General features: G+C 49.3%; 2 protein-coding genes across 4 annotated transcripts; both read left to right on the plus strand.

Annotated features, from left to right (window-relative positions):
- The first annotated feature begins 3,992 nt into the window (after nt 1-3,992).
- Nucleotides 3,993-12,750, plus strand: LOC132333776 (putative P2Y purinoceptor 10). Its single transcript, XM_059859202.1, has 2 exons — nt 3,993-4,545; nt 9,739-12,750. Exon 2 carries the CDS (start codon nt 9,741-9,743, stop codon nt 10,761-10,763), a length of 1,023 nt encoding a protein of 340 aa, XP_059715185.1. The 5' UTR covers nt 3,993-4,545; nt 9,739-9,740; the 3' UTR covers nt 10,764-12,750.
- A 3,388-nt stretch (nt 12,751-16,138) lies between these two features.
- On the plus strand, nt 16,139-21,773 carry LOC132333852 (putative P2Y purinoceptor 10). Of its 3 annotated transcripts, XM_059859363.1 has the most exons (3): nt 16,139-16,542; nt 18,012-18,099; nt 19,670-21,773. In XM_059859363.1, the coding sequence occupies exon 3, from the start codon at nt 19,720-19,722 to the stop codon at nt 20,827-20,829; it is 1,110 nt and encodes a 369-aa protein (XP_059715346.1). In that variant the 5' UTR covers nt 16,139-16,542; nt 18,012-18,099; nt 19,670-19,719; the 3' UTR covers nt 20,830-21,773. The 3 variants fall into 3 exon arrangements, with proteins under 3 accessions (XP_059715346.1, XP_059715345.1, XP_059715347.1); XM_059859362.1 differs by lacking the exon at nt 18,012-18,099 and having other exon boundaries at nt 16,141-16,542; XM_059859364.1 differs by lacking the exons at nt 16,139-16,542; nt 18,012-18,099 and adding an exon at nt 18,109-18,351.
- Nucleotides 21,774-25,101: the final 3,328 nt, after the last annotated feature.

Raw genomic sequence — 25,101 nt, forward strand, 5'->3', positions numbered from 1 at the left:
AAATTCTCACCCTTCTCTTTGCAGCCTTCATGGGGAGGCTGCTCCAGAGTCACAGACAATATTTGGGACACTGTCTTTTGGATCATGGAATCCCAGGATGGTTTGGGATGTGTCTAAGCTCACACTGTGACTCTCAGACATGTCCTGCCTCTACAGAGGGGTGAGTCACCTGTAGGTGAGAGGTGACAGAGTTCCAGGAGATACTTCCAGGCTGAGTTGGTTCCCTGAGGCTGATGTTCCACCACCAGTGGCTCTTTTTGCTGGAAGTTCTGAATTAACAAATTATAACCTTTACATTTAACTTTACCTCACCAGATTGTGCTGATGATTCTCCCCCAGGAAAACGAGAGAAATGGCTTTAGCATAAAACTCCAAAAGGAACACAAACAATGCACTCAATTCCCTGTGCACGTAAGGAAAAGGAATTTCATGTGCCAGCTTGTGGCAGCTGCTCCAGGGGAACTCACCACTACAAAGGCCCCCTTGAGAACAGAACTTTTGCAAAGAAATTAAACTGGGCAAAGAAATTAAAACCACCAGAAGCAAAACTAAGAGTTCATTTTCCCCCCCAGGTCCCTCTCCCTTGAAATTTTCATTTATCCCCTCCAAAAAGGCTGCTGGAATCTGCCTGTCAAGGGATTCTGAGCTGCAAGAGATGAAGGAGAAGTTTTCAGCAAAGAAAACCAATTATTATTTTTAGCATCAGCTGCATGGAAAATACTTCTCAGAGGCTCTGGTAGGTTAGAGGGGAAGACACATTTTCTCCTTTTTAGTTTCTGCTAAAGATCCAGAATTAGGAAGTAAATGACTCTGAGAAAGAGCAGTGGTTTTGACAGGCAAATCCTTGCGGCCAGCACTGGCCAACCCTGGATCTCCCACTGGAAAAGCTCCTCAGACTCTCCTCCAGCTCCAGGGATTCAAGCTGCTCTGAATAAAATCCGGGGCGAGCTTCCAAGGGTTTGGCCACCAGCATTCCAAGATCTTTCTCTTTCTGCTATCAGGGGGGAATATTTTTGTTCCTGTAGAAACCCTTGGTGTGTGCTTTCAGCTTGTTCCTTATCCCCCGTTCCAAGCGCCCACGGGAGGGAACGGCTGTCGTGGGACACAGGGATGGGCTGAGACACAGCTACTGGGCAGCTCTGTTAGGAAAAGAGCTGGTTTGAATTAAAAATCCATTTCTTTGGAACAGAATCAGCCTCTCTTTTGGACAGGAGGAACGTGTGTGTCTGTACTGGGGGCAGAGGAAATCGTTAAGGACGTGGTGCAATTGAAGCTCTGTAACAGCAGAGAGAGAGAGGCACTAATGAGCAATGATGTTTTAGGGGCCTGAAAATGCAGATAATTAGAAGTTATTTCTCATAGAACAACCCGTTCTGACTTTTTCCATGTGCTTCCTGATCCTTTTTGTTGCAAGAAAAAAACCTATTATCAGCTTGAGGCCCAAAACAAGAAATAAAAGGGAAGAATTTTGAAATGTTTGTCCTTCTCTGTTCCTTTTTCTGTTATCTGATATATTAGAGTAAACAACACCATTATGGAATTTAACCTCCACATATACATTTCACTCTCCTTTAAATAATCCTTTATATTCTCCATAGGAAGAATCACTGAATCAGGATAGTATTATTTATTTTATCCTTGTCAGAGTACAACTATTGACCAAACTTAGATGAATTTCTTGGTATGATCTTTTGTTGAATATCTGCTTTTCCACACTCCAAAGGCTTGACTTGACAGAAAAAAAAATTTGACATGAAATCTAAATCTAGATGTTATTTATTGGCTGCTCCATCCAATATTATTATTATTTATTGGATGGCCCATCCTTGGAAGTGTCCAAGGCCAGGTTGGATGGGGCTTGGAGCAGCTTGGGATAGTGGAAGGTGTCCCTGCCTATGATAGGGACGGAGCTGAATGGACTTTGAGGGCACTTCCCATCCAAATATCTGGGGTTTCTGTGACTTTAGAAAATTTTTAGTAATTATGGACTATTATGAATATTAATACTATACAATGTACTATATTAATATTTTCTATAGATGAAATAATATATTTTCATAAATTACATACCTATATAGTAATTTAGAAATGCAGCTGCTTTTCCTCTGGTTCCCGTTGAAGGGCTGTAATTTGTTTTATGGGAGGGTTTTTTCCTTATTTGATTTCTCCCCTTATAGATGTGGAAAACCTCTAAAAAACCAGTTACAGGTCTATGGACTAAATCACAAAAAAGCCACAGAGCAGCCACTTAATTTTGGATTTGGGGAAAAAACTTGGAAAGGAAACAGAAGCATGGAAAAGGCATGGAAACTTCTTTCTATTTGGGATTGTTGCACATCAAACCCAGCTTCTGAACAGTAGACAGGCAAAGCTGGAGCTATTTTTTGGGGTTAAAACCATGATATCGCTCAATTATCTGTCACATGATGATGGCACCAAAGTCCAGGTGGCCTTGCAGGATCCAAGCTCTCCTTTAATCCAGGTAATTATGGCAATGAATATTTCTAGGAAGCCATAACCAAGAGGAGGAAGAGCCTTGTGCTGCACAAACCAAAGTCTTACCCTCAGAATGAGAGCAAAGAGCTCTGTAGGGAAATTCCATCGGACACAGCATAACTGTCTGCAAAATCTCCAGGCAGTTCTGGTTTATCAGCAGAAAAAGCCACTTCCTGAGCCCTTGTCTGCAGGATAACTGATAAACCACCCCAGTAAACAGGGTTCAGATCCTCTGCAACTGTACTTATTTAAGGAAGAAGAATTCAGCAGTATATTCTGCAGGTGCAATGAGTTGCACTTTTAAATTCCCTACGTGGTCCTAAAACTCTCATGTAACAACCAGCCCCAAACCAGAGCAATTTATGGCCATGGGAAGGGCAGGAACAGAAGCTGCATCTTTTCCCTCTCCTTTTTTCACAAGGATTGTGGCTTTTGCTCAGATCAGTCAAGCCTGTCCTAGATGGAGATTCATGCAGAGAAAAGCATCTGTACAAGAGCTGATGATGAGGGTGGGGAGGCCCTGGCCCAGGGTGCCCAGGGAAGCTGTGGCTGCCCCTGGATCTCTGGAAGTGCCCAAGGCCAGGCTGGATGGGGCTTGGAGCACCCTGGGATAGTGGAAACTGTCCCTGCCCCCCTGGCAGGGGGCAGAACAAGATGAGCTTTAAACCCCTTTCCCTTCCAAACCATGACATGATTCTGTGATTCTCTGAATGTTTGTTTTCTGCAGATGCTGGTGGGTCAGTCAGGGAACTGCTGTTCCCAAATTCTCAGCTTGCCAGGCTGCAGAGTGCAGTGATTTTATGTGAAAGACAATTTTGTGATTGGATAAATTCCAATAAATATGTTTCCATTGCTGAAGAAAAAAAATCAGCTAAACAGGATGTGCTGATAAACATTCCAGCACTGGCCAAAACCTCACTATTGCTTTTCACAAGGTCCATATAAATAATTTTAAAATAAACACCTGGCAAGCTCTCAACTTCTACCAACCTCCTTTGACAACTGATGGAAACGAGACCGTCTGGAAAGCACAGCACTGCACTTTAGGGGGTGCTCATGTGGAATTACGTGAATGAGCCATCAGTTTTGGGTTTCTGAGGTTTCTGAGCTGTCAGATGTCAACACTTACATTGTCCCCATGTCAGGTAGGAGCTGCTGTGATGTTTGATTTCACACCCAGGCCACAGCAGAGCAGAGTTCAACAGGTGACAGTTGAGTGCTGAGAGCCAGATCCCAGAGAGGCAGAGCAGGGCAGATTCCTGGTGGCTTTCTGAAAATCCAAACAGTGAGATCCTCCAAGGCGGTAAAGCTGTATCTCCAGCCATGTATTTATCCCCTGGGATAAGGTGAGGCTGGATCTGTGCCCGTTCCTTGAAGCAATGTCAGAAGTGCCACCCTTGGCAGGGAGATCCAGCAAGTGTAAACTGAGCTGGGGACTTATTTAGTTCAGGAGAAATGTCAGGCACGGCTCACACTGTGCTAAAAAAAGCAATTGGGAAGTTAGACCTCATCTGCAGGAGGACTGAGCTGGAGCAAAGCACCCAGCAGGTCCTCAGCCCCAGGGGCAGGAGGGGACAGCAGGGCTGAGCTGCCAGGCAGGAGCAGGCAGAAACCTTGGGAGCATTTCCATGGTCTGCTCAGAGCTGTGCTTGGAGAGGACGAAGATTTGGAGGGGAGGAAGAGTTGGAGAGGAGGAAGAGTTGGAGAGGAGGAAGAGTTGGAGAGGAGGAAGGGGTGCTCTGCACCCAACTCCACTCGGAATCTTCCCAGTGGGTGCCGAGCCAATCCGGCAGAGCCACAGGACAGAAAACACCTGGGACAAGGGCACATAACCCCATTCTGGGGTCATTGTGGGGACAGCTGACCAGGACTGAGCTGGCAGGGCTGGGAGCAAGGCTGGAGCCACAGCTGAGCACTGGCAAAAGCAGCACCTTTTGTGGCACCTTGTGATGTCACCCAGGTCCCCTCGCTGGTGTAAACAGTGGTGCAGGGGACATTTCACTTCCTCCTGAGCACTCGGCTGCGCTGAGCACGGCTCTGCCTGCCAAGGTAAGGCTGATTTAAACCCTCTCCTTGGGATCTAGAACCATGCTGCTTCCTGCAGAAACATCCCTTTCTTTCCTCGGGCTTTTCCTTAGGGGTGGCTCTTGCCAGGAGGAGATTTGTGGCACTTGGAGCCCAGCAGCAGCAGCAGCAGCTGCTCCCCTTGTGTGCCAGTGCTCTGGGTGAACACATGGAGCAGTTCAAACAGTGGCTGCTGTGCCTGCAAAAACAAATGTCAGGCGTGGGCAATTAGCAGTGCTCCAACTGTTCTCCAGTGTCATTAACAGGGAAAATTTCTGTCTCTTGCCTGATTCCTCTGGGAATATATTTTATTTTAAAGTCATACTTGACAGTAAGGGTAAAACGCAAATCTGTTTTTTCCAACAGGGATTTATATTGCCATAAAACAAAATCCATGTGCTGCCCATCTTTGTGCCATCTGAGCCCCTGTGTGTGAGCAGCAACAGGAGGAAATTGATAATAGTGAAGGGACACAAGATGACAAAAATAGCAGGATTGCTTGGACTTGCTTCTGCTAATGAGTATCCTGAGGTGGCTTTATTTCCTAATTCAGGCTGTAGTCTGGATTAAAATTTGACTTCATGGGCTGAAGGTTTTAAACTTCGTGGGCTGAAAGTCTTAAATTTAACTTCATGGGCTGAAGGCTTTAAACTTGACTTCATGGTCTGCAGGTTTGCAGCTGTACTTTGTAAAAGGTGCTTTTCTGCTGGCTTTGCTTTCACTTGCACCAGCAGCTCAGCTCTGCTGGGAGCCCAGCAAACAGCTCACGGGGTGGTCACAGACAGGATTTAGAGTGGGTGGCCCCTGAATCCAGGATTTCTGCACATGAATCAAGAGGGAATCTCACAGAAGGTGAGTCAGGATGTCAGGATCTGCAGGAGGGGATTCCTCAGCAGGCTGGGGCAGGAGCTGTGCAGGGACAGTGGGGTTCTTTTCAAGGGCATATTTTTGGTGTCAAGTACAGTGCAGGGACTTTGGCCCCAGTGCCAGCACCATCGGCCGTGGGAATTCCATCCGTGAGGGAAGTGCATCCATGGGACAGCTCTTGCCCAGCCTGGAGCCAGTGCCCTGAGGGGGCTGTTGCTGTCTCTGCTGGAGCTGCAGGAAGGAGTTCCACCAGTGCTGCAAAACGAAAATACAGCAGTCAGTCCAGACCTGCTCTTTTCCTGTGAAAGAGAACCCAAAAAAGCACCTTTAACTGTAAAATGTTCCACTCCGAGCACAGAGGTTTCACTTCGATGTCACGGCCGTGCACTCAGGGCAGAGTGTGGAGATGTTTGTGCCCCCATCAAATCAATTAACCTGACTCTGATGGGCACCTCAGACAGGACTAGGGCTCTGGAATGACATCCCTGTGCTTCTCAGCCTATCCAGATGAACATCTTTTGCCTAGGAATGCTATGCTTAGTTTCCAGTAATAACATGCTCACTTCTTATATCCTTATTGCAACAGCATCAGGGATAAAGAATCTCACAAAAATATAAAAAAAATAGTGGTTGGATCTCAGTGTGTTTATTTGATACTGGTTTTTTTTTTTTAATCATATTCTGAAAGCAATGTTGCAGTGGGATCCACCTCTCTGCAGGATGTCAATGAGCACTGATACAATCCACTGGAGATTTCAGTTTTCTTAGCCTCTGCTGCACACCCACCATGCAGTGAAGGACTTTGGAGATGTCATTTTAGGCCCCTCAGTGGTATCTCAAGTGTCTGCTTTAGTGCACAAGTGGGAAGAGAAGGGGTTGCTGTGGGATTAAGCCTCAGTCTGAGCCCAAGTGAGAGGAAAGGCAGAAATGCAGTAATTTTGTGGTGCACTGTGTCTGGGTGCATTTTGATTAAAAAGATGGTTTAATCTTGTTATGTTTTTATGGTTTTGTAATGAAATTCTTAATCCTCAGAAAGGCCCCGCTGATGAGCCAGCAGACACCACCCCCCGCATATTAATTGTGGTAATGTATTAATTGTGTGCACTGCCAGCCTGCAGCAGGTCACCCTGAGTTCTCTAAAGCAGAGAGGGATTTTCTGACTCCAGGACATCCACCTCCTGTCCCCAGTCTCTGAGTTAGATCTGCTGGGGTGGTGGGGCTGGGACATCACCTGCAGGATGGGTTTTATAACCTCCTGGCTCCAAGGTTCACCACAGTTCCATGATCTCCACCAAAGTGCAGCTTTTCAGGATTCTTCTACCTGCAAATTGAATGATAGAATTATTTAGGTTGGAAAAGAGCTTTAAAGATCATCAGAAAAAATACCAGTAACCAGGCCACTCCTGGGAACATTTTTTTCCCTAATATCAGTTATTCAGCAACACTGGATATTTTCAGTTTGGGTTCCTCCTAAATGATAGCAAGGTGGACTCATGAGAGCTCCCACTGCTGCTGCTTAGACACTTGGGGGTGAGAAAAACAGCTTAAAGAAGCCAAGAGATGAGATTTGGATGAACTCTGACACCTTGTGGACAATTAGCAGAGGAAGGTGATGAATGAGGGGGAAGCTCTCCATGCTCTGGGCAGGGTTTGTCCCCCCAGGAAGCCAAGGTGAGCTCTGGGATGGAGTGTGTGCCCTCAGCACCACCCTCGTGTTCCAGGGACATGTCCTGGACACAGCAGTTTGCCCTAAAACCTCTGGTCAGAGCCCAGTTTGAGTCAGCAGACCTTCACCCCATCACCCCAATTAGTGTCACATGAGACCTAAATCACAGAATCACAGAATATTCTGGGTTGGAAGGGACTAAATAAGACCTAGCTGTATTTAAGAACCTTGATAAGTAAATTGGCTGCTGTCACTCGTTGGACTAAAGAACAAGCACACATTGCTCACCATTTAATTAGATAATCAATTATAAAAGTGTCTTTAAAATATAACATTTTGCAGTTGTACCTAATCCTATGTGGTTTTAATGGTCACCCACCAGCTGTGTCTGGAGGAGCAGCAGGCCAGACCTTCCAGCTTGGATATCCAAGGAAAACCAGGCACGTGAGGACTTGGAGAATGGTTTCTTGGCCAAAGGAGAGCTGACCTGAAGGGACAGAACGTGCAGTGGGTGTGCTTTTGCCAGAGACAAGGCCATGGCCAGCTGGAGAGCAGCTGGAAAGGGATGAAACCTCCTGAGCAGCAGAAATTCACAGCTCTCCCAGGAAATGGGATGTAACCCACATCCCCCACTCTGAGGGGAGGAACAGCCCCGTGCTCAGCTCCAGCCCCTGTTCACTCCCTGTCCTGGCAACTCCCAGATGGAGAGCAGGAGGCCTCCATTGCTGCTTCTCAGGGGAGATAAATCCATGAGCAGATGAATCTTTTTTCTGTGTTTCTCTCCTCATGGGCCTGTTTTGGCCTCATGGCAGGAGCAAGGCTGTGATGGGATATTCCTGAGATGGGGAACATGGAGCAGAACATCCTGTCCCAGAGCTGTGTGTGGTGAGGGGATTGGGAGGGAGCTGGAGGGACAAAAGCAGCTCTGAGGGCTCAGGATCCAGCAGCTCTGAGGCCCTGGGATCCAGCAGCTCTGAGGGCTGGGATCCAGCAGCTCTGAGGGCTCAGGATCCAGCAGCTCTGAGGGCTGGGATCCAGCAGCTCTGAGGGCTGGGATCCAGCATCTTGGTGAAGGAAGGGGATGAGCCAGAGATCTTCCCAAAGACAGCGCTTTCCTGATGTTCAGAACAGCTGGAGCTGCTAAAGCTGAGGCTGCTGTAGGAGATAAACACAGAGACCTTGCCTTTTGAAGGTTGTGGGAACGTGAGAGAGAAGCTGAGAAACAAATGCAAGAATCTGTTTGGGGTTACAAGGCCCTGCTCACTGCCCGTGTCCCATGTGGGACCTTGCCATGTCTGGGTGTTTTGGGGCTGAATCCCAACCCTCCCATGGCAGCCTGGAGCAGCATCTGGATGAGCTGCCAAATGTAAGCACCAAAATGATTGAGAGGCTGAAAACCCAGCAATTTGTGCTCTGTGTCACTGAGAGCTCTAAACACTTTTGGTAACACGAAGGAAAAAGCTTCAGTAACAGAGTAGGAGTTACTAATTTCTGCCTACAGAGACAGCTTTTCTGGCAAATGCCCCTTGCAGGAAATGATTCAGAGGAGTGAATCAGTGTCTGTAGTGCCATATGAAGCTGATTTTCAACTTTAACCGTTATAGTCAACATGGGAGGGAATCACTGTAATGAGAATGATAACCCTGGGAGGAAACCCCCAATAAACCCCAACTCCTGCCTGTGTTGCCTTGCTGAGGATGAGTTACCAAATTTACTGGTCCTGGTTACAAAAGCTGGCAAGAGAAAAGTGGCCCAACAGTTCAACACGTGGCATCTTGCTGATGGCTGAGAGGCAGAAATTGGCAGTACCTAAAAAGTAAAATTATCTGACGGAAAAAAGAGTCAGACTGAGGCTGCCATGGTGATGAGAAATAGAAGTTGGTGGCGTGACCAGGTCTCTGTGTGTTCCATCAGCTTAAATACATTAACAGAACACTTCAGGAGCACTGGCTGTGCTCACAACAGTCACATTTTCCAAGTCCACTCCCTGCTACCCTTTTGCATGTGGTTTGTGCCCATAATGCCAGAGAAAGCGGGTCCTTGAGGTCCTCTGAGGGGCTTGGAGGCCTGTCCCCCACATAATGCCCAACACAGCCCAACCTATCCTTGGAAGTGCTCAAGCCCAGGTTGGATGGGGCTTGGAGCAGTCTGGGACAGTGGAAGGTGTCCCTGTCCATGGCAGGGGGTCCACTGGATGGGCTTTAAGGTCCTTTCCAACCCAAATCATTCCGTGATTCAGTGCTTGGCACCCATACTCTGAGTGCTGGGCCATGACCATGATGGAGGCTGGGATATGCTGGGATATTACTTTCATCCATGTATTCCTGCCTTCCTCCCAGAGACCAAACCACAGGAGACCTTGAGGAGATGGCTAAAGGACGGGCAGCTCCTCCTGCTTCCCCATGATCAGTATGGCACAGCTTCACTTGTGCTCCTAGGACTGATACACCAGGAATTGTCTCCCACACCTGAGGGAACAGTGGAATCTCTGACAGGGCAGCTCTGAACATGATTCCAGGATGTTTCATGCAGACAACATTCCCAAACCTCTGCTTTGTGCTGAACAGCCAAATGGGAAATGCAGATGTGAGCACTGACAACTCTTGCAGTGCCTTTGCCTTCACATCCCATTTTTGTCTCCACAGGAATGACCTACCCACCCTACACCACCACAGCCTCTTCCAGCAACCCAGTCATGACCCAGAGCAACCAGAGCTGCTCCCGTCAGGACATCACCTTCAAGAGCAGCCTCTATGCTACCACCTACACCCTCATCTTCATCCCGGGGCTGCTGGCCAACAGTGCTGCCCTGTGGGTCCTGTGCCGGTTCCTCAGCAGGAAAAGCAAAGCCGTCATCTTCATGATCAACCTGGCTGTGGCCGACCTGGCCCATGTCCTCTCACTGCCCCTGCGCATCTACTACTACATCAACCACACCTGGCCCTTTGGGGACGTCCTGTGCTTGCTCTGCTTCTACCTGAAGTACCTCAACATGTATGCCAGCATCTGCTTCCTCACCTGCATCAGCATCCAGCGCTACTTCTTCCTCTACCACCCCTTCCGAGCCAAGGGCTGGAAGCGCCGCTATGACGTGGCCATCAGTGCCCTGGTCTGGCTCGTTGTGGGGGCCCTCTGCGTGCCCTTCCCCATCATGAGGAGCCACGGGCTGGGTGCCAACACCACCAGCTGCTTTGCTGACCTGCAGGTGAAGCCGATCGACAGCAAGGTGGGCACGGTGCTGATGACTGGCGCCGCCGAGCTCCTGGGCTTTGTGGGCCCACTTGTCATCATCTTATTCTGCACGTGGAAAACAAGAGACTCCATCCGGGGCTTCCATGTCCCAGAGGAAAACAGTGGGGAGAGGAGGAAGGCCCTCAGGATGGTTTCCATGTGTGCCATTGTGTTCTGTGTGTGTTTTGCTCCCTACCACATCAACTTCTTTTTCTACATGTTGGTGAAGGAGAATGTCATCACCGACTGCTTCCTGAGCACCATCACGCTCTACACCCAACCCTTCTGCCTGAGCCTCGCCAGCTTTGACTGCTGTTTGGATCCCATCATCTATTTCTTCATGACTTCTGAGTTCCAGGAACAGATTTCCAGGCACAGCAGCATGGCCATCCGGAGCCGGCTCATGAGCAAAGAGAGTGCCTCGTCGATGAAGGAATGACAAGAAAGCCACTTGGAAGAAATTAAGGTATTTCATGTGAAATCTGAGACTGGTCTGAGATACTCCATTACCAACTCTGTTGTGGAAGGTCCTGCAGGTTTGTCCAAGGGAGTTTCGTGGTGGTGGAATCTTTTCAGTATATAGAAGAAAAAACCTTGTCTAAGACTGGTGTGTTGGAATCTGGTGAGTGACCCAATTGATGTGACTGTCCCCCTCCCTGTGCCACCCCACCTGGCCTCACTGGAGTACAAAATACACAGGAGGGAGTGAAAAAACTTTTACTGGGAAATGGTGGAAAAGTCCCAGGCTTTTCTTTTATTTTCCCAGTTGCAGGCTCTGTGATCAAGCCAGAGACACTCCCATATTCATACACTGACATCTGCTGAAGGATCTTCTCTGGGAAAACCACATCAGAACCTAAAACTGGCCAGTAGCAACCAAAGGACATTGTGGTTTGTGCAGTGGGGGCTGTGGACAGGTGAAGGTTGTTTCCATGTGCTCCTGGGTTTGGTGCATCTCACTGGTCACCAGTGACCTCTGCTCCCCCTTTTCACACACACCCTCTGCTCTGCTCCTCCTTTCCCTTCTCACTCAGCTCTGTTTGCTCCCTAACTGCTGACACATCCCAGAACTTGCACCTGCAGCTGGTGCAAGACCCTCTGCAAGACAAATTCTCCTCAAACATCCAGAGTGGCACCTTCCCTTGCTCCAGGTGACTTTCTTCCCCTCCAAGCTGGCAAGGTGGACATGGGCATGTGGCTTTTGCCTTTGGACCCCTTGGGGCAGGACCATGGTGGTCCTGGGGTCAGTGCAGGTGGGTTTGATGGTGCTGGTGGTACCACTCAGGTTCTCACTCCCTTCTGTGTGTGGTCCAGAGGTATCTGAGATGAATCTGCCACAAAAAAGCTTGGCTCAACCTATTCAGTTGATGCATCTTTTAAAAAAGAGAAGAGTCCTTGCCAAGGTGATTTCACTGATAGATCAGAAGTGAAGTCCATAAACTGTTGTAAACTATTGTGATTTTTTTTCCACCAGGTCCTGTCGTGATCCTAATGTTTACATTTTTACGTAGCTATGCAAAGCAGTGACAAGGAAGGATTAATTCATCTCTTTTTTTTAAATTAATTACAGCTCTTCAGCTGACTCCACCCACTGTAACTTCAAGGGTATCTCATGATACCTGGGGATAGATTTGGCTGAACAGTCACCAATTTATTGCCTTTGGAAATCAGTATATTTTCAAAAGAATGTGAACAATTTGTACAGTCTTGCAACAGTTGCTACAAAACCAGAAGAAATACCAGAAACACTTGCTATGCGTATTTTAACTCCAACCATTCAATTCCACTGAGTTAAAATGTTAACTCAGCCAAATATTTTCTCCATATTGTGTTTTTCTACTTCTCTATTTTACCAAATAAATTAAAAAGAAAAGGGTAGTGAGGAAAGCCAAGCATCAGGGTTTGAACAACCATTTCCCTCTAAAAGGCAACGGCACTGATTAAACAAAATAAGCTGTCATAGTTCTCCTCCCAGGTGTGAGAAGATGATTTTGGGCTGAGTAGGATGCACTGGGGCCGATGGAAATGTTCTCTCTGATGTCATTGACACAATAAATGTTTACACACTGAAAGTCCCCTTCCAAAGAGGTGGATGCTCACAGGCAGAGTTGACCCCACACAATTCAATTGTTGTCAGTTCAGCAGTCTCTCATAAGCTACACTCTGTAAAAAGTTGTCAGAGAAGGAGAGTTCAGTTTCAGTGCTTGTTTTGAGGATTTTTATAGTCCTTGCTCAGCCTCCATGTGACTGGGAGCTGTTTCCTGTCCCTTCACTTTCGTACCCGTCTCCCTTGATCAGCTTGTGAAAACAAGCCGAGGGCACTTACGGGAACTCTGTAGCTCCTTCTGTGGGTTTTACTTCCTAAGAATTCATGCTCAAAAAACAAAAACAAAAACAAAAAAATAAAGGCTGTTTTGCAAACTTCAGCTGAGTTTTGTAGTTATCACTGGTACCTGGAACACTGCATGGGATCAATTCCTCCTGGGATCAGGGTTCAAGTGAAGGAACATAACTTTTATTATTCTTAAACTGATTTGTTGCTTGTTTTCACTCTGAATAGTGGTTATTTATTTAATTTTTAATCTACCACACTTCTGTTAGATTTAGAAGTATTTCGAGGATGGGAAAGTGTCCTAGGTAGCTGGAGATGGACAAGGCATGGGAATACCTGCTCCAGCTGCTGAGTGTCCAGGAGTGACAGTGCCTCTCCTGCCCATAACCTTAGCAAGGATTTGGTGTCTCCATCAGGGATAACATTCTCCATCTCTGTGATGGCATCCCCAGGCACCTGAGCTCCCCACATTCCTCACTCACCCTCTGAACTCCCTTAGGATCCCCAAAATGCTCCTTTTCCATACTGCAGCCCCAGCCTGTGAGGAAAAGTCACACATTCACCACTTTCAATTTTGTGGTGTGCAGGGATCAGATAACTCTGACTGAAAGTCTCTTCTGGTGTGGGGGAAAGTGCCCTGGTTTTGGCTGGGGTAGAGCTAAACCACCTCTGTGGGCTTCAGCTGCCAGATGGGTTTAAACCACCTGGAAAAGTCAGTCAGGATGGGCCAGCCCAGAGAGCAACAGCTCAGAGCAGAGATCAGGGAAAACTTGAAGTTTTCTGAAAGTCCAGAATGATCCATTTGGCCTCCAAAATCCCATGTGTGATATACAAACCCTTTAGTTCAGGCCTCCAAAACCTCAGTGTGCATCTCGAGAGAAGAAAACAGGCATTCCAGTGAGAAGGAGACTATTCCAGCTGCCTTCCCAGCTGGCTGGTGCTGGATCTGACCCAGGACCTGGGCTGCAGGGGCTGCTTTGCCTCACACAATCAGAGGCACAACAAGCCTGGCTCAGGTTCCTGTAATTCACCCCATTTCCTGTGACCAAAAAACATGTTTATTATTTTGACAAGAGGAAATATAATTTCATGATGTTGCTCCTGGATTATCTCTTGTGCTGGTCCTGCTGCTCAGACTCACAAGTAGAAAAATACTTTTCCTCCTTCTTGGGTAGACACGAAAAAATCTGTTTTAACAGATGTGCCACAGAAAGGCAGAATTGAACCAAATCAAGAGGTTTGGTACAGCTCCACAGGGGTGTGAAAGATGGATCAGGGCTTCTGGGGTTGGTGCATCTTCTGAAGGGAACTGCTCAGGATGGAGATGTGGTGAGGTCTCCAAGCCACCTGCACTGGCCCATCCCCAGGGCACAACCCTAGGCAAACACATTTCCTCTAGAACATGTGCCATTCACCTTTTAGCAAAAAGCAGATGTGTTTCTCTTCAGTGCCACCCCATCCTAACCAGGAGCAAATGTCTGTACCTCCCATCCTGCTTGAAAGGGCCCTCCCACGCATGAGAACAAACATGTTTGGAAAAAACTCCAGAAAAAGAAAAGCCTTTCTGCAGCTTCAGGTTCTGAGCTGCAGAATCTTGCAGTACCTCTTGCTTCCCTTAAATGAAATTACCAGCTCTCTGCCCAGAGAAAAAACAAAATATGCAGGAAATGCAGGATAACAACCCCACAGCTCAAAAATGTGAAACCACTTCATCACACTTAAAAGATTTTGGGGATGACTGGTACGTTTTAACCAAAAATGCTGGGTTTGTGGATTAGACAAAGGCTAAAAAGTAAGGGAGGCATTGACAATTATTTGCTGTAAAATGAATCAGAGCTTCCCAAATGCTGTCCCTGCAGAGAACTCTGTGTGACAGCAAGAGGGACAATGAGCTGGGGGCTCACCCAGCCCTGCTCAGTTCCCTGCACAAGGGTGAAGCTGCTTTGTGTGAACAAACCTCCTCCTCCCCCTGCTTTTCATACATCCTTCAGGTGCATCCTGTCAGATATTCTCAATGCTGAGCGCTTGAGAGATGCTGATCATCATCATTGGCCTCCTGCCCACAGGATACCAGGCTGCAGAAGAAGAGACCTTTATCTGGAGGGCTTAGATAAAGTCTCACAATTATTTAAAAAGTTATTTTAAAAGTTCCTTTGTGTCTTCTGCCTTTGAAAGCAGAACATTGCCAAGTGTGAAAAGCACGCTGGGGATGAGCCAGAGAAACAGAAATGCTAAACAAAAACATGCTCAAGTTGAAAGAAGAATGGAGAGGTTGATCCATGTGTGTTGAAGGATGAGGACTGAGGTTTGTCAATCAAACAGCTTTTCATGGCCAAGAATGTTCTGATCCTCTGCAAAAGCTCTCCAAAATCTGCCAAGGAGCAGAGGAAGAGCTCAGCTTGGTAACAAAGCCCTTGCTTGGGTCTGACATCCACTGATCTCTCCCTCCCCTGCAGCACAGCTGGAAACAAACACCTAAAAATAAGGCTCAGGGATGGCTGGATATGCTGCTGCAGATACAGAAATAGGATGTCCCAGGCAGGATATCCTGATAAAACAGCCCCTTCACTTTGGGATTAACCTCTGCCCTCTGGAGAGGGACAGGGCACAGTGCCAGCCTCCCTTCTGTGCTCTCTGAACACTCCACAAACACACAAGGGCTGCTCCTTCTTCCCAGGATCAGCACCAGATGCTGGAAGAGATGCACAGGAAGAAAACTGGGAATGACAAAGAGCTCTTGTATCTCCCAAATCCTCTGAGATGAGAACCATGGGAATTTAGGGTGATTTCTGTGATTTCTGGGCACAAGGAGACCTGGCAGCTGAATGGGTGGCACAGCTCTGGTGCACTACTGACCCCAGCCCCTGAGCTGGTAACAAGTTTATAAGAACTTCCTCCTTTCATTTCTCTTCCACAATTCTGTTCACATAATTTTGTGAGGTTACAGAATCATTTACAAAAAGTAGGGTAGGAATATTTCTATTTTTATGTTACCTCCAGGAAAGGAAGTTTGCCAAAGGCCAAATTATCTGTACAAGTCCTGGGCTGTGAGCTGTGAGCCTGGATATCAGGTAAAACTGCTCACCTGGAAAAGAGGCAGCTCGGAAGTCATACCATGAAGTTACACCACTTCAGCCCTGCAGAAAGGAAGTCATGCTCAGCAGGCAGAAAAACAGCTGAAAACTCTCTGTATGTGCATATATATATAGGAAGGGAATGAAAGAAATTAAAGAAAAATATTGGGAATGATGTAAGTTACGGATTTTTTAAACAACAGTATTTTGGGGAAATCTCCACCTTAAACCATCACATTATGTCAGGAATAAAGTCCAAACCCTCCAGCTTTAGCCTGCAGCCTTGATAGTCTGAGGCTAACCAAGCTTCCAAGAAAATGAGGGAAAATTACTCCCTTCCAGTAACTTACACTGGCTGAGTGCTCGGTTTTCCTTCAGTGAGCACTTATTGGGAGGTTGCTCCTGTATTTTACAGCTCTTCCCGGGCAAAGTGACCGTGGAGAGGAGCAGGAGCAGCCGGAGGGAAGGGCACCATCCCCTCCCACAGCCCCTGTGCCCTGAGGGGACAGAAATCCGAGGTCTCTCCCAGGGCACTGGGACCAAACGACGTCATCGCCTTCCCAGCGGCTTTAACGTCATTATCTGCACACGTTTGGTGTGGAGAAGAGAAGGAAAATTCAGGATTTCCTGTTCTGCAGCCACCAGACCGGGCTGCAGTTGCCGGCAGGATTCCAGCGCTTCCGAAATGTGGAAGTTAAACGAGGAGGCGCTGGGGTTGCTGAGAAAAGCAGTGGGAAATAAAAGCAGGACGCTGGCTGCTCCTGCTCCCTAGCACGGCTATGACCCCCCCGGAGCATGGGAAGCACAGCAAGGTGAGTGGCATTTCTGCTCTTTGCTTCGGGAGACTGAAACTGGCGCAGTTTTAGCAACTTTGTCACTTTGTAGTTCTTCAAGAGATGGTATCGGGCAGGAGCTGGTGCAACATCCTCAGCCGCTTCTGCTGCGCCCACAAATTGGTCTCCGAGGGTGGGTGAAGGGAGTCCGTGCCTGGGGCAGGCTGTGGTGTGGGGAAGGAAATGGGGAGAGGCTGTTTTAGCCAAAAAACCTCAACTTTGTCCTTACTGACAGAAGCTGCCATCAGCCACCAGCTCTATTTACGCATTTCCTACTAGTGCCTAGATTAAACAAACAAAACTGTGGCTTACAACCCCAGAGCCAGAAAATTCCACTACTTAAACCAAGACCTCGTTTTAAGGCATAAGTGGATTTATTAATTTTTTTCAAAAAAATTTCCCAAGCCTGCTTTTCCCTCCAGCATCCCAGCGCTGAAGGGAGATAGGTGGCTCTGCCCCCATCCCCCGGCTCGGAGGGCTCTCCCCAGCCATGCCTGGAATTCAGCTTTAGCCTGGGTTGTCCGAGCAGCCCATGGAAAAGATGAGGGCAAGTTTGCCAATGGATCGGGAGCAGCAAATGCAGGAACACCCCGGTGGTGTGGGGCTGGGTGGGGCTCGGGCTGATTCATAGGAGCCAGGCGGTTTCCAGCCACATTCGCCTCCGGGAACACTCCAAAAATCAGCCCCGGGTGCTCTGAGATCTGCCTTGACCTCCTAATTAATTGCAGTTATTTGATGTTTAATGAATGGCGGGGCTGCATCCACAGTCGGTGCTCTGACTCCTCGGGCACTGATATTGGGCTCCCTCGTGGAATTTCAGCTGATTAAAACTCAGCCTTGCCAAGAAAAACACTCCCTGCTCCTGCCTGTGTTTAAAGCCATGCATGGACGAAATGGGAAAATAATCAAAGAACGGCAGGAACATTTTATAGAAGATTTATAAAGGCACTGAACCAAACTCCAGACAGAGCCCACAGGAGCATCTCTGCCCCGACACCCCCAGCAAGGCAGGGGGAAGCTGGAGGGACATGGGGCAAAGGGAAGACTGGAAAACAATAAAAAATGAACAACTCCACCTTCCCAGGAATTGTTATAGTGAACAAGCCTGGCCTGACCCCCGCCCAGGGTGGGGATCTCTGCTGCTTTCCTGCCAGTGCCCTCCAAAGCTGTGTTGGGTACCAGGAGTGCCACCCCACCCTCCTGCCAGGAACAGGCACTCCTGTGCTCCCAGGAAAAGTCAAAAACGTGGAGAAAAGCAGCAGGGAGGCTCCCCATGGAAGAGGTGTAGGATTTGGGTTGAGTTGTGTGGCAGGGACACAGGGGGCTCTGCGACCCCATCCATGAGCCCACACCAAGTGCCACCTCTGTCACTGGACAGCTGTGCCAGGAGCTGGGAACAGCTGCATCGCCCATGCTCCCTGGCAATTTTCCCTCTCTATTTTCTGCAGGGAAGTGAAGACAAGTCCTGCCACCCCTTTGCCTGGGTTAAACAGACTGAGTGCAAAGGGCTCAAGTCCCTGATGGATTTTTGGGCAGGTGAGGAGCACAGGGATCCTGCAGGAACCGAGGAGCTGTTTCCCACTATTCCATCAGCACAGATGTCCACTCTGCCCTGCCTTTCCCAACTCAGTGGAGCAATCACAAACCTCTGGCACAGTCGGCAGCTGAGAGGTGCCCTCACTCAGCAGCCCCAGTTCCACTGGAAAAACAAGGAAAAGCAGGAAGGCAGATTGGGAAAGGCTCAGTTTGGAAAGCAGGGTGGGAGCACTGACCCTGCTGACATCAGAGGTGAGGGTGGGGGGCAGCCAAGAGGCTGTATTTTGGATATTTAACTGCGTAAAAAAATATAAAATATCTAAAATTATGATTTCCTCCTGATCCTGAAAACATGGTAACCCCACCAAAGAGCTGCCCAGGTGTGGAGGCACAGGATGGAGGAGACTTCATCCTGTACCTTGAAGCATTGGGATGGATTTGCTCTTGGAAATCCATCCCTGTGACAAACACTGGGCTCTGGGAAACAGCACTGTGGCTGCTTCTTAATTAATTACTGCTGATGAGGGGCTGGGTGAGAGTGATAGGAGGTGCTGAGGGCTCTGCCAGCCCCAGCTCCAGGCAGGGAAGGGCAGGGCAGGCTGTCTACCTCTCACAGGCTCCATTTCCAAAGGGAAAATGCCACTGTTTGTTACAGACGATGCTGCAGCCCCTGGGTTTGTATCCTGCTGCTGCCAAAGCCCCTCTTCCCAAAAGAACAGATTCTTTCCCATGGGATCTGCTCGTGAACAGCAAAATCCATCACCTCTCCAGAGAGCAGCAGGTGCTCCTGAACTCCCCATGACCTGCTAATAAATCCCCTCAGCACTGGGTGAGCTGGGATGGGTAAATGGAGGAGAAGAATTTCTACTTTAACTAGAAAGGAGTTGTATTTATCTCCCTGCATGTCCTGAGCAATTGCTGAAGGATAATTCCTGCTGCTGAGGGATAATTCCTGCTGCTCCAGCACGATGCCTGCACAATGTGCCGAGAGTGCCGGAATTGAGTTAGCAGGGCCAGCAGAGCAACTGGCGTGTGTTCGGCCAGTTATTAACTTATAAATCCAGCCTTAACTCTGGAGCCAGAGCTGATGGATCTGTCTGCAGCTCTCCCCTGGCCTCAGCAGCCTGGGGATGTTAATTATTGCCTTTGCTGCCGATTCACATCAGATCCCTGCATGGATCTGCAAAGACAGTGCCTAAATCTATTTCCCTATTTATTTACAGTCCAGCTGAAATTGCCTGTCGATATAGAGCACCAATTTGACAGAGTGTGATGGGAAACTTGATAAAATAAAAGTAGTTCCGGAAAACCCGGGGAGCTGCAGAAGCTCTCTGGCAATCAAGAGATGGATGTTACAGAGCTCAGGGTATTCACTGTAATTGGGGCATCTCACGAGATCCTGCAGAGCACCTCTGCAGGAAGAGAGTGAAGGATGCCTGGAATCCCTCCCTGGGAGTGGGGTCATCCTTTCCCACACACACTGACTTGCACACAACTGACTCTTCTGTCCTAAAGCATACTTACTCCATGGGGAGATTTTGGCTTTACAGCATCTTTTTACCCACTCCAGGACCCCTTCCCCCGCTGTGACTGCCCCATGAGCGGAGAGACCCGGCCAGGATGGAGAGCAACGTGTCCTCCGGGAACTGTTCTGACCCCCAAATGTCCTTCCAGTCCACCCTCTATGCCACCACCTACACCCTCATCTTCATCCCGGGGCTGCTGGCCAACAGTGCTGCCCTGTGGGTCCTGTGCCGGTTCCTCAGCAGGAAGAGCAAAGCCATCATCTTCATGATCAACCTGGCCGTGGCCGACCTGGCCCACGTCCTCTCACTGCCCCTGCGCACCTACTACTACATCAACCACACCTGGCCCTTTGGGAGCTTCCTGTGCCAGGTGTGCTTCTACCTGAAGTACCTCAACATGTATGCCAGCATCTGCTTCCTCAGCTGCATCAGCATCCAGCGGTACCTGTTTCTGCTGCACCCCTTCCGAGCCAAGGGCTGGAAGCGCCGCTATGATGTGGCCATCAGCGCCCTGGTCTGGCTCTTGGTGGGGGCTGCCTGCCTGCCCCTCATCATCGTTAGGAGCCCAGCCCTGTCCAACTCCATCAACAGCTGCTTCTCGGACCTGGGCGTGAAGCAGCTCAGCCCCGGATCCGCCATCGCACTGGTGACGGTGGCAGAGCTGTTCGGCTTTGTCATTCCCTTCGGCACCATCGCCTGGTGCACGTGGAGGATGTGGCATTCCCTGCGGGAGGGCCCCACGGCGCTGCAGGACGCCGGCGAGAAGCGGAAGGCCCTGAGGATGGTCCTCATGTGCACCGCCGTCTTCTTCATCTGCTTCACCCCCTACCACATCAACTTCCCTTTCTTCATGATGGTGATCGAGAACGTCATCCGGGACTGCGCCCTGCACCGGAGCACGCTGCGCTTCCACCCCATCTCCCTGTGCCTGGCCAGCCTCAACTGCTGCCTGGACCCCGTCCTCTACTACTTCATGACCTCCGAGTTCCAGGCGCAGCTGCTGCGCTACGGCTGCGTGGCCCTGAGGACGCGGCTCCCGCCCCGCCGCAGCAGCGCCACCGACACCGCTCATGACATCCGTGTCAGGAAGAGGAATCTCCCCCGCCTCAAGTTCTGGTCTCTTCCCAAGTTCTTTGGCCAAATAAACAGCATGGACATCCCCACTGTGCCACCCGATGAGCTGCTGCTGGAGTCCATCTCGTGAGAGCCCTGTCCATGCAGGGGCTTCTCAGAGCTGCAGGGAGGACTGCTCTGCTTTCCAAATCCGTTTGGAATTGTCCATGAGTGCTGCAGATGGCAGGGCCTGATCCATGAGGACGTTGTGGTGCCAAAAGATTTGCTGGTTGTGCTGTTGCTGCTGGGGACTGTTGTCTTCCATCCCCTCAAAAGCCATTGTTGATGCCAATGGCTGAACTGCAGTGGGTTCAGGTGCCTCATTTCAGGTGTTTCAGTGCTTCTGCAGATTTGCCATTTTTGGGAACCCTTCTGAACCCTGAGCTGTGAGTGAGAGGCTCAGCCTTAGCACAGCTCTGGGGATTTCAGCCCTGATCCTAGGTACCTACAGCCACCATCACCTGGAGCATCCACCATGCTCACACAGGGCTCTGGATCAGGACAGTTCATTATCTCCACGTAAACTGAACCTTTTCCACTACAGAAATTCATCACCTGGGTCCAATGCAGCTTAATCTGGACTGCAAGACTGTAGCCAAACAAAGTATTAACCTATATGACATAAGTGTTATAAAAGAGGGCTCAACAAACTGGGCTCAGCTCACGCTGCTGGAAAAGGCACCCAGAGGTGCTTGGCTGATTATGGGGGATCAATATCTGGAAGGCAAATTATGATAGATGTGCCACAAGCAAAGAGGGAGCCGTGACACCTCCCAGGGCGCATTAACTCTGGTGAGAGCTGCGAAAACAGGGACTTGTCATTGGTGTCTCTTGTGTTGTTCTTGGGAGTCTTGTGTTATTTGTCATGTTGCTGACGTGTGTGGTTGCACATGAAGATGTTATCCAAACTTTCAGTTTTGTTTTGAACACCAAAAACCATCCCAAACTTCACTGGGTACTAAGAAAATTTACAAAACTGACTCCAGTACACCCTGAAAGCTTCAAACTCTGAGGAAATAAAATGATCCCAATGTATATTCGAGCTTCAGGAGTATTATTTTAAGTGCTTGGAAATACTCTCATTATGCTCCACATCTCCTCTCAGAGCAGTGACACAATTTGGGGGGGACATCCAAGTTTGGGGCTCAGAGAAGCTTTGAAGAGTGGCCAGTGCAGGCATTCTGAGGTCTCCTCCTCCCAGAAAACCCTCAGGGAATTTTTTAAGTGAATGTAGGCAGAGAGGGATTGATAGAAAACAGCTTTTCTCATGGATGCACAGTTCCAGCTTGTGCAGCATTTCTGGGAAGCACAGAACGGGTGCTGAGGCTGGATGGGGAAGACCAGATGGGAGATCCAGACAAGCTGGAGGAATTTGCTTCGGTTCTTAAAGTGTTCCAGAGACACGCAGAAAACTCCAGGGGCAGGCAGAAAAGCTGCTGCCCTGGGGCTCATTCTGTCCCAAATCTCCTCCTCCTCTCACAAAAAACATAACAAAAGGCCATGTTTTCCTTGTTTGCTTGGGGGGGGGCGGGGAAGAGCTTTCAGGGCTGGAAAAATCCTGTTTCAGATGGCCCAAACCCAGCAGAGTGTGGAGGCAAAACAGGAAATCCAATAAAACCTCACTGATGCTGGGACTGGCTCAGGGCAGCTCCCGCAGACAGGACAAGCCACACCAGCAGGATCTTCACCAGCACGGTGGCTTTTCCCAGGTGTTTTGGGAATGGCACAACCCTGAGGAGCTGGGCGGGACATCCAGGTGGCCCTGAATGACAATGGATAGGTCATTTATAAGCCCCCCCTGAGCAACAGCAAATCTTGGATTGTGGCTCCACCTTTGCTGACAGCACCATTTCCAGGTTTCCCAGGAGCTCCAGTTCCCACAGGGGCTGTGCCAGTTTGTTTTCAGATTGCTTTTCTGACATTTCTGCAACACAGCTTGCACCTTCCAAACAGAGTACAGGAAAGAGCAAACCCAAAACTCTCCCTAATGTCACATGGAGACTCAAGAGCAAACCCTCCCTCAGGCTGTGCCTGCCTCAAGCAGCAGAAAAGTCCCTGGCAGGGTGGGACATCCTGGGTAGCAAGGATTTTGCTGGGTTTTCTGTAAATCAATCCCTGAAGGAACATCCTTTTCCAGTACAAACTGGTGCTTCCTGCTCTTCCAATGTCTGCCAGGCTCCTGCTTTATCAGTTGTAGGTTCATCATGGAATGGTTTGGGTTGGGAGGGACCTTAAAGCTCATCCCACCCCTGCCATGGGCAGTGACAACTTCCACTAGCCCAGGTTGCTCCAAGTCCCATCCAGCCTGACCTTGGACACCTGCAGGGATCCAGGGGCAGTCACAGCTGCTCTGAGCAGCCTGTGCCAGGGCCTCCCCACCCTCACAGGGAATAATTTTTTCCCAAAATCCCATCAAAACCTACACTTACATATCCCTAAAATTATGCAGTACTTATGAGTATCCAAGCTGTCCCTTGCACAGCACTTTTTAGGGCCCCACAGGGAGGGAGGGGAGCTGCTTTTCTCCTAGCTAAAAATACCTTTATCCTCCCTCCATGACCACATGCTCCCAGTCCAGCCCCAAAGTGACTTTGCCTCTGGAAAACCACTCAGCCTCTGTGGAGCCCTCACAATCGAGCCTCTCCTGACTTTTGGCACCACTGCTGGCAAGGGGCAGCTTCTCCACCCACCCACCTCGTGCTGGAGAGGGGAAGTGCTGTCCCTGGCAAGGGAACAAGCACCAACAGCTCCAACCCTGAGCACAACTCCAACACACAAAGAGAATTTTGCTGCTTCAAACCCAGGCAAGCCAGGGAGTGGTTCTCCAAGCCAGGGAGCTGTTTTACAGATAGCCATGATTTCATCAGACCCCAATCCAATTTTTTGATTCGTGTGCTCAGCCAGCAACACCCTGCAAAGCCCAAGTTTGGGGTGTGGTGAGACAGCACCGTGTGACAGCCCCAGGTGTGTCCATCACCCCTCCCATGCTCCAGGGTCCTGTTCAGGGCACGGGAGGAGGATTTGGGAATTCTGCGTGGATGCCATGGCAGCGCTCAGCACTGGGAGGGCGCTCAGCATTCCAAGGAGCAGCCAAAGCCTCATCCCGGCACCGCCAGCACATCCTTCCCAGCAGACACTGCCACGCCATCGCCCGGCCCTGCTCCTTTTGCAGGGATTTTTTGGTTTTTAAAGAGAATTCCCTGCTGCAGGCACACAGGGCAGGGAAATCCAGTAGTTTTTAGCCCTCAGCCTGGTGTCAGCAGCACGGCTGCATCCCTGGCTCCATGCGAGCCCTGCTGATGCCGGGAGCTGCATCCGTGGACCTGTGCCTGCTCCCCCTCTCCAGACACGCTCCTTTCCCCTGGGACAGCCCCAGCCGCGTGGAGAGCAGACAGACAACCTCTTCCCAGGAATTATTTCTATTAAAGACAGGCATTGCAGATCAGAAAGACCTCAGCTGGCTCTGTCTGAGGAGCTCCTGCAAGGTCATGAAGCACAAGCTTAGATAAACTGAGAACTTCCAATTGCTGTAAGATACACATGTAAGTAAAGAAAAAAATATATCATCCATACAAGAGAAAACTACAATTTTAAAATTTTACTTTATGCTGTAAGATAATTACTTTGTGATTTGATGCCCAGCTCCAAGACCTCCTGATTTTTGTTGGCCTCAACTACAGCAGGATTGGAAGGTCCAGCCAGGGTTTTCCCTGGGGACAGCAGAACTCAGAGACTGGCACTTGCCTGCTGGTAAAGGCACCCTCAATTCCCACCCCACACCCCAGGAATGCTCCTGGAGTGATGGGAAATTGGATGGATGCTGATGGCAATGCACACAGAGCGTGGCACCAGCAAAACAGGATTTGGGGGTGCCCTGCAAGGTGGTTTTGAAACAAAACCTCCCTCAGTACCCTACATCCACTCCCTGCCCCAAGCTCAGACTCTGCCTTCCATAGTCAGGCTGACATTGGAAATGGCAGTGAAGCAGAGAATCCATCACCTGCTGCAGTGGGAAAAGCAAAGGAGTCCATCCCCAAGCCCAGGTGCTGCTCAGCCACAAGGGATTGGTGATTCCTGGGACTGGCCTCAATTTTATTGTCTATTAAAGTCACCTCCAAACCAAGACCCTCAATCCCCATGGGAGGCAGGAGTGCCAGGGTCACACAGGGGAATGGTGGTGGGGAGCCTGGGGACCCCTGGGTGTCACATCACACAGTTTTGGGGAGAGGGAGAGGAAATGAATGAGAGCATGGCAGAGGTAGCTGGTGGGAGGTGCTGGGAAGGTTTCACATCCCATATCCTGCTGAAATTAGGGAAACTCCCCAGGATTGACGTGAGCTGAGGCAGCATCCTCCTCTGAGGG

This window comes from Haemorhous mexicanus, chromosome 14 (assembly GCF_027477595.1).
Source record: "Haemorhous mexicanus isolate bHaeMex1 chromosome 14, bHaeMex1.pri, whole genome shotgun sequence".
NCBI classification, from domain to species: Eukaryota; Metazoa; Chordata; class Aves; order Passeriformes; family Fringillidae; genus Haemorhous; species Haemorhous mexicanus.

Bases quoted from the DNA above. Each gene is read 5' to 3' on its own strand.
- LOC132333852 (XM_059859363.1), top strand. From the start codon at position 19,720: ATGGAGAGCAACGTGTCCTCCGGGAACTGTTCTGACCCCCAAATGTCC.
- LOC132333776 (XM_059859202.1), top strand. From the start codon at position 9,741: ATGACCTACCCACCCTACACCACCACAGCCTCTTCCAGCAACCCAGTC.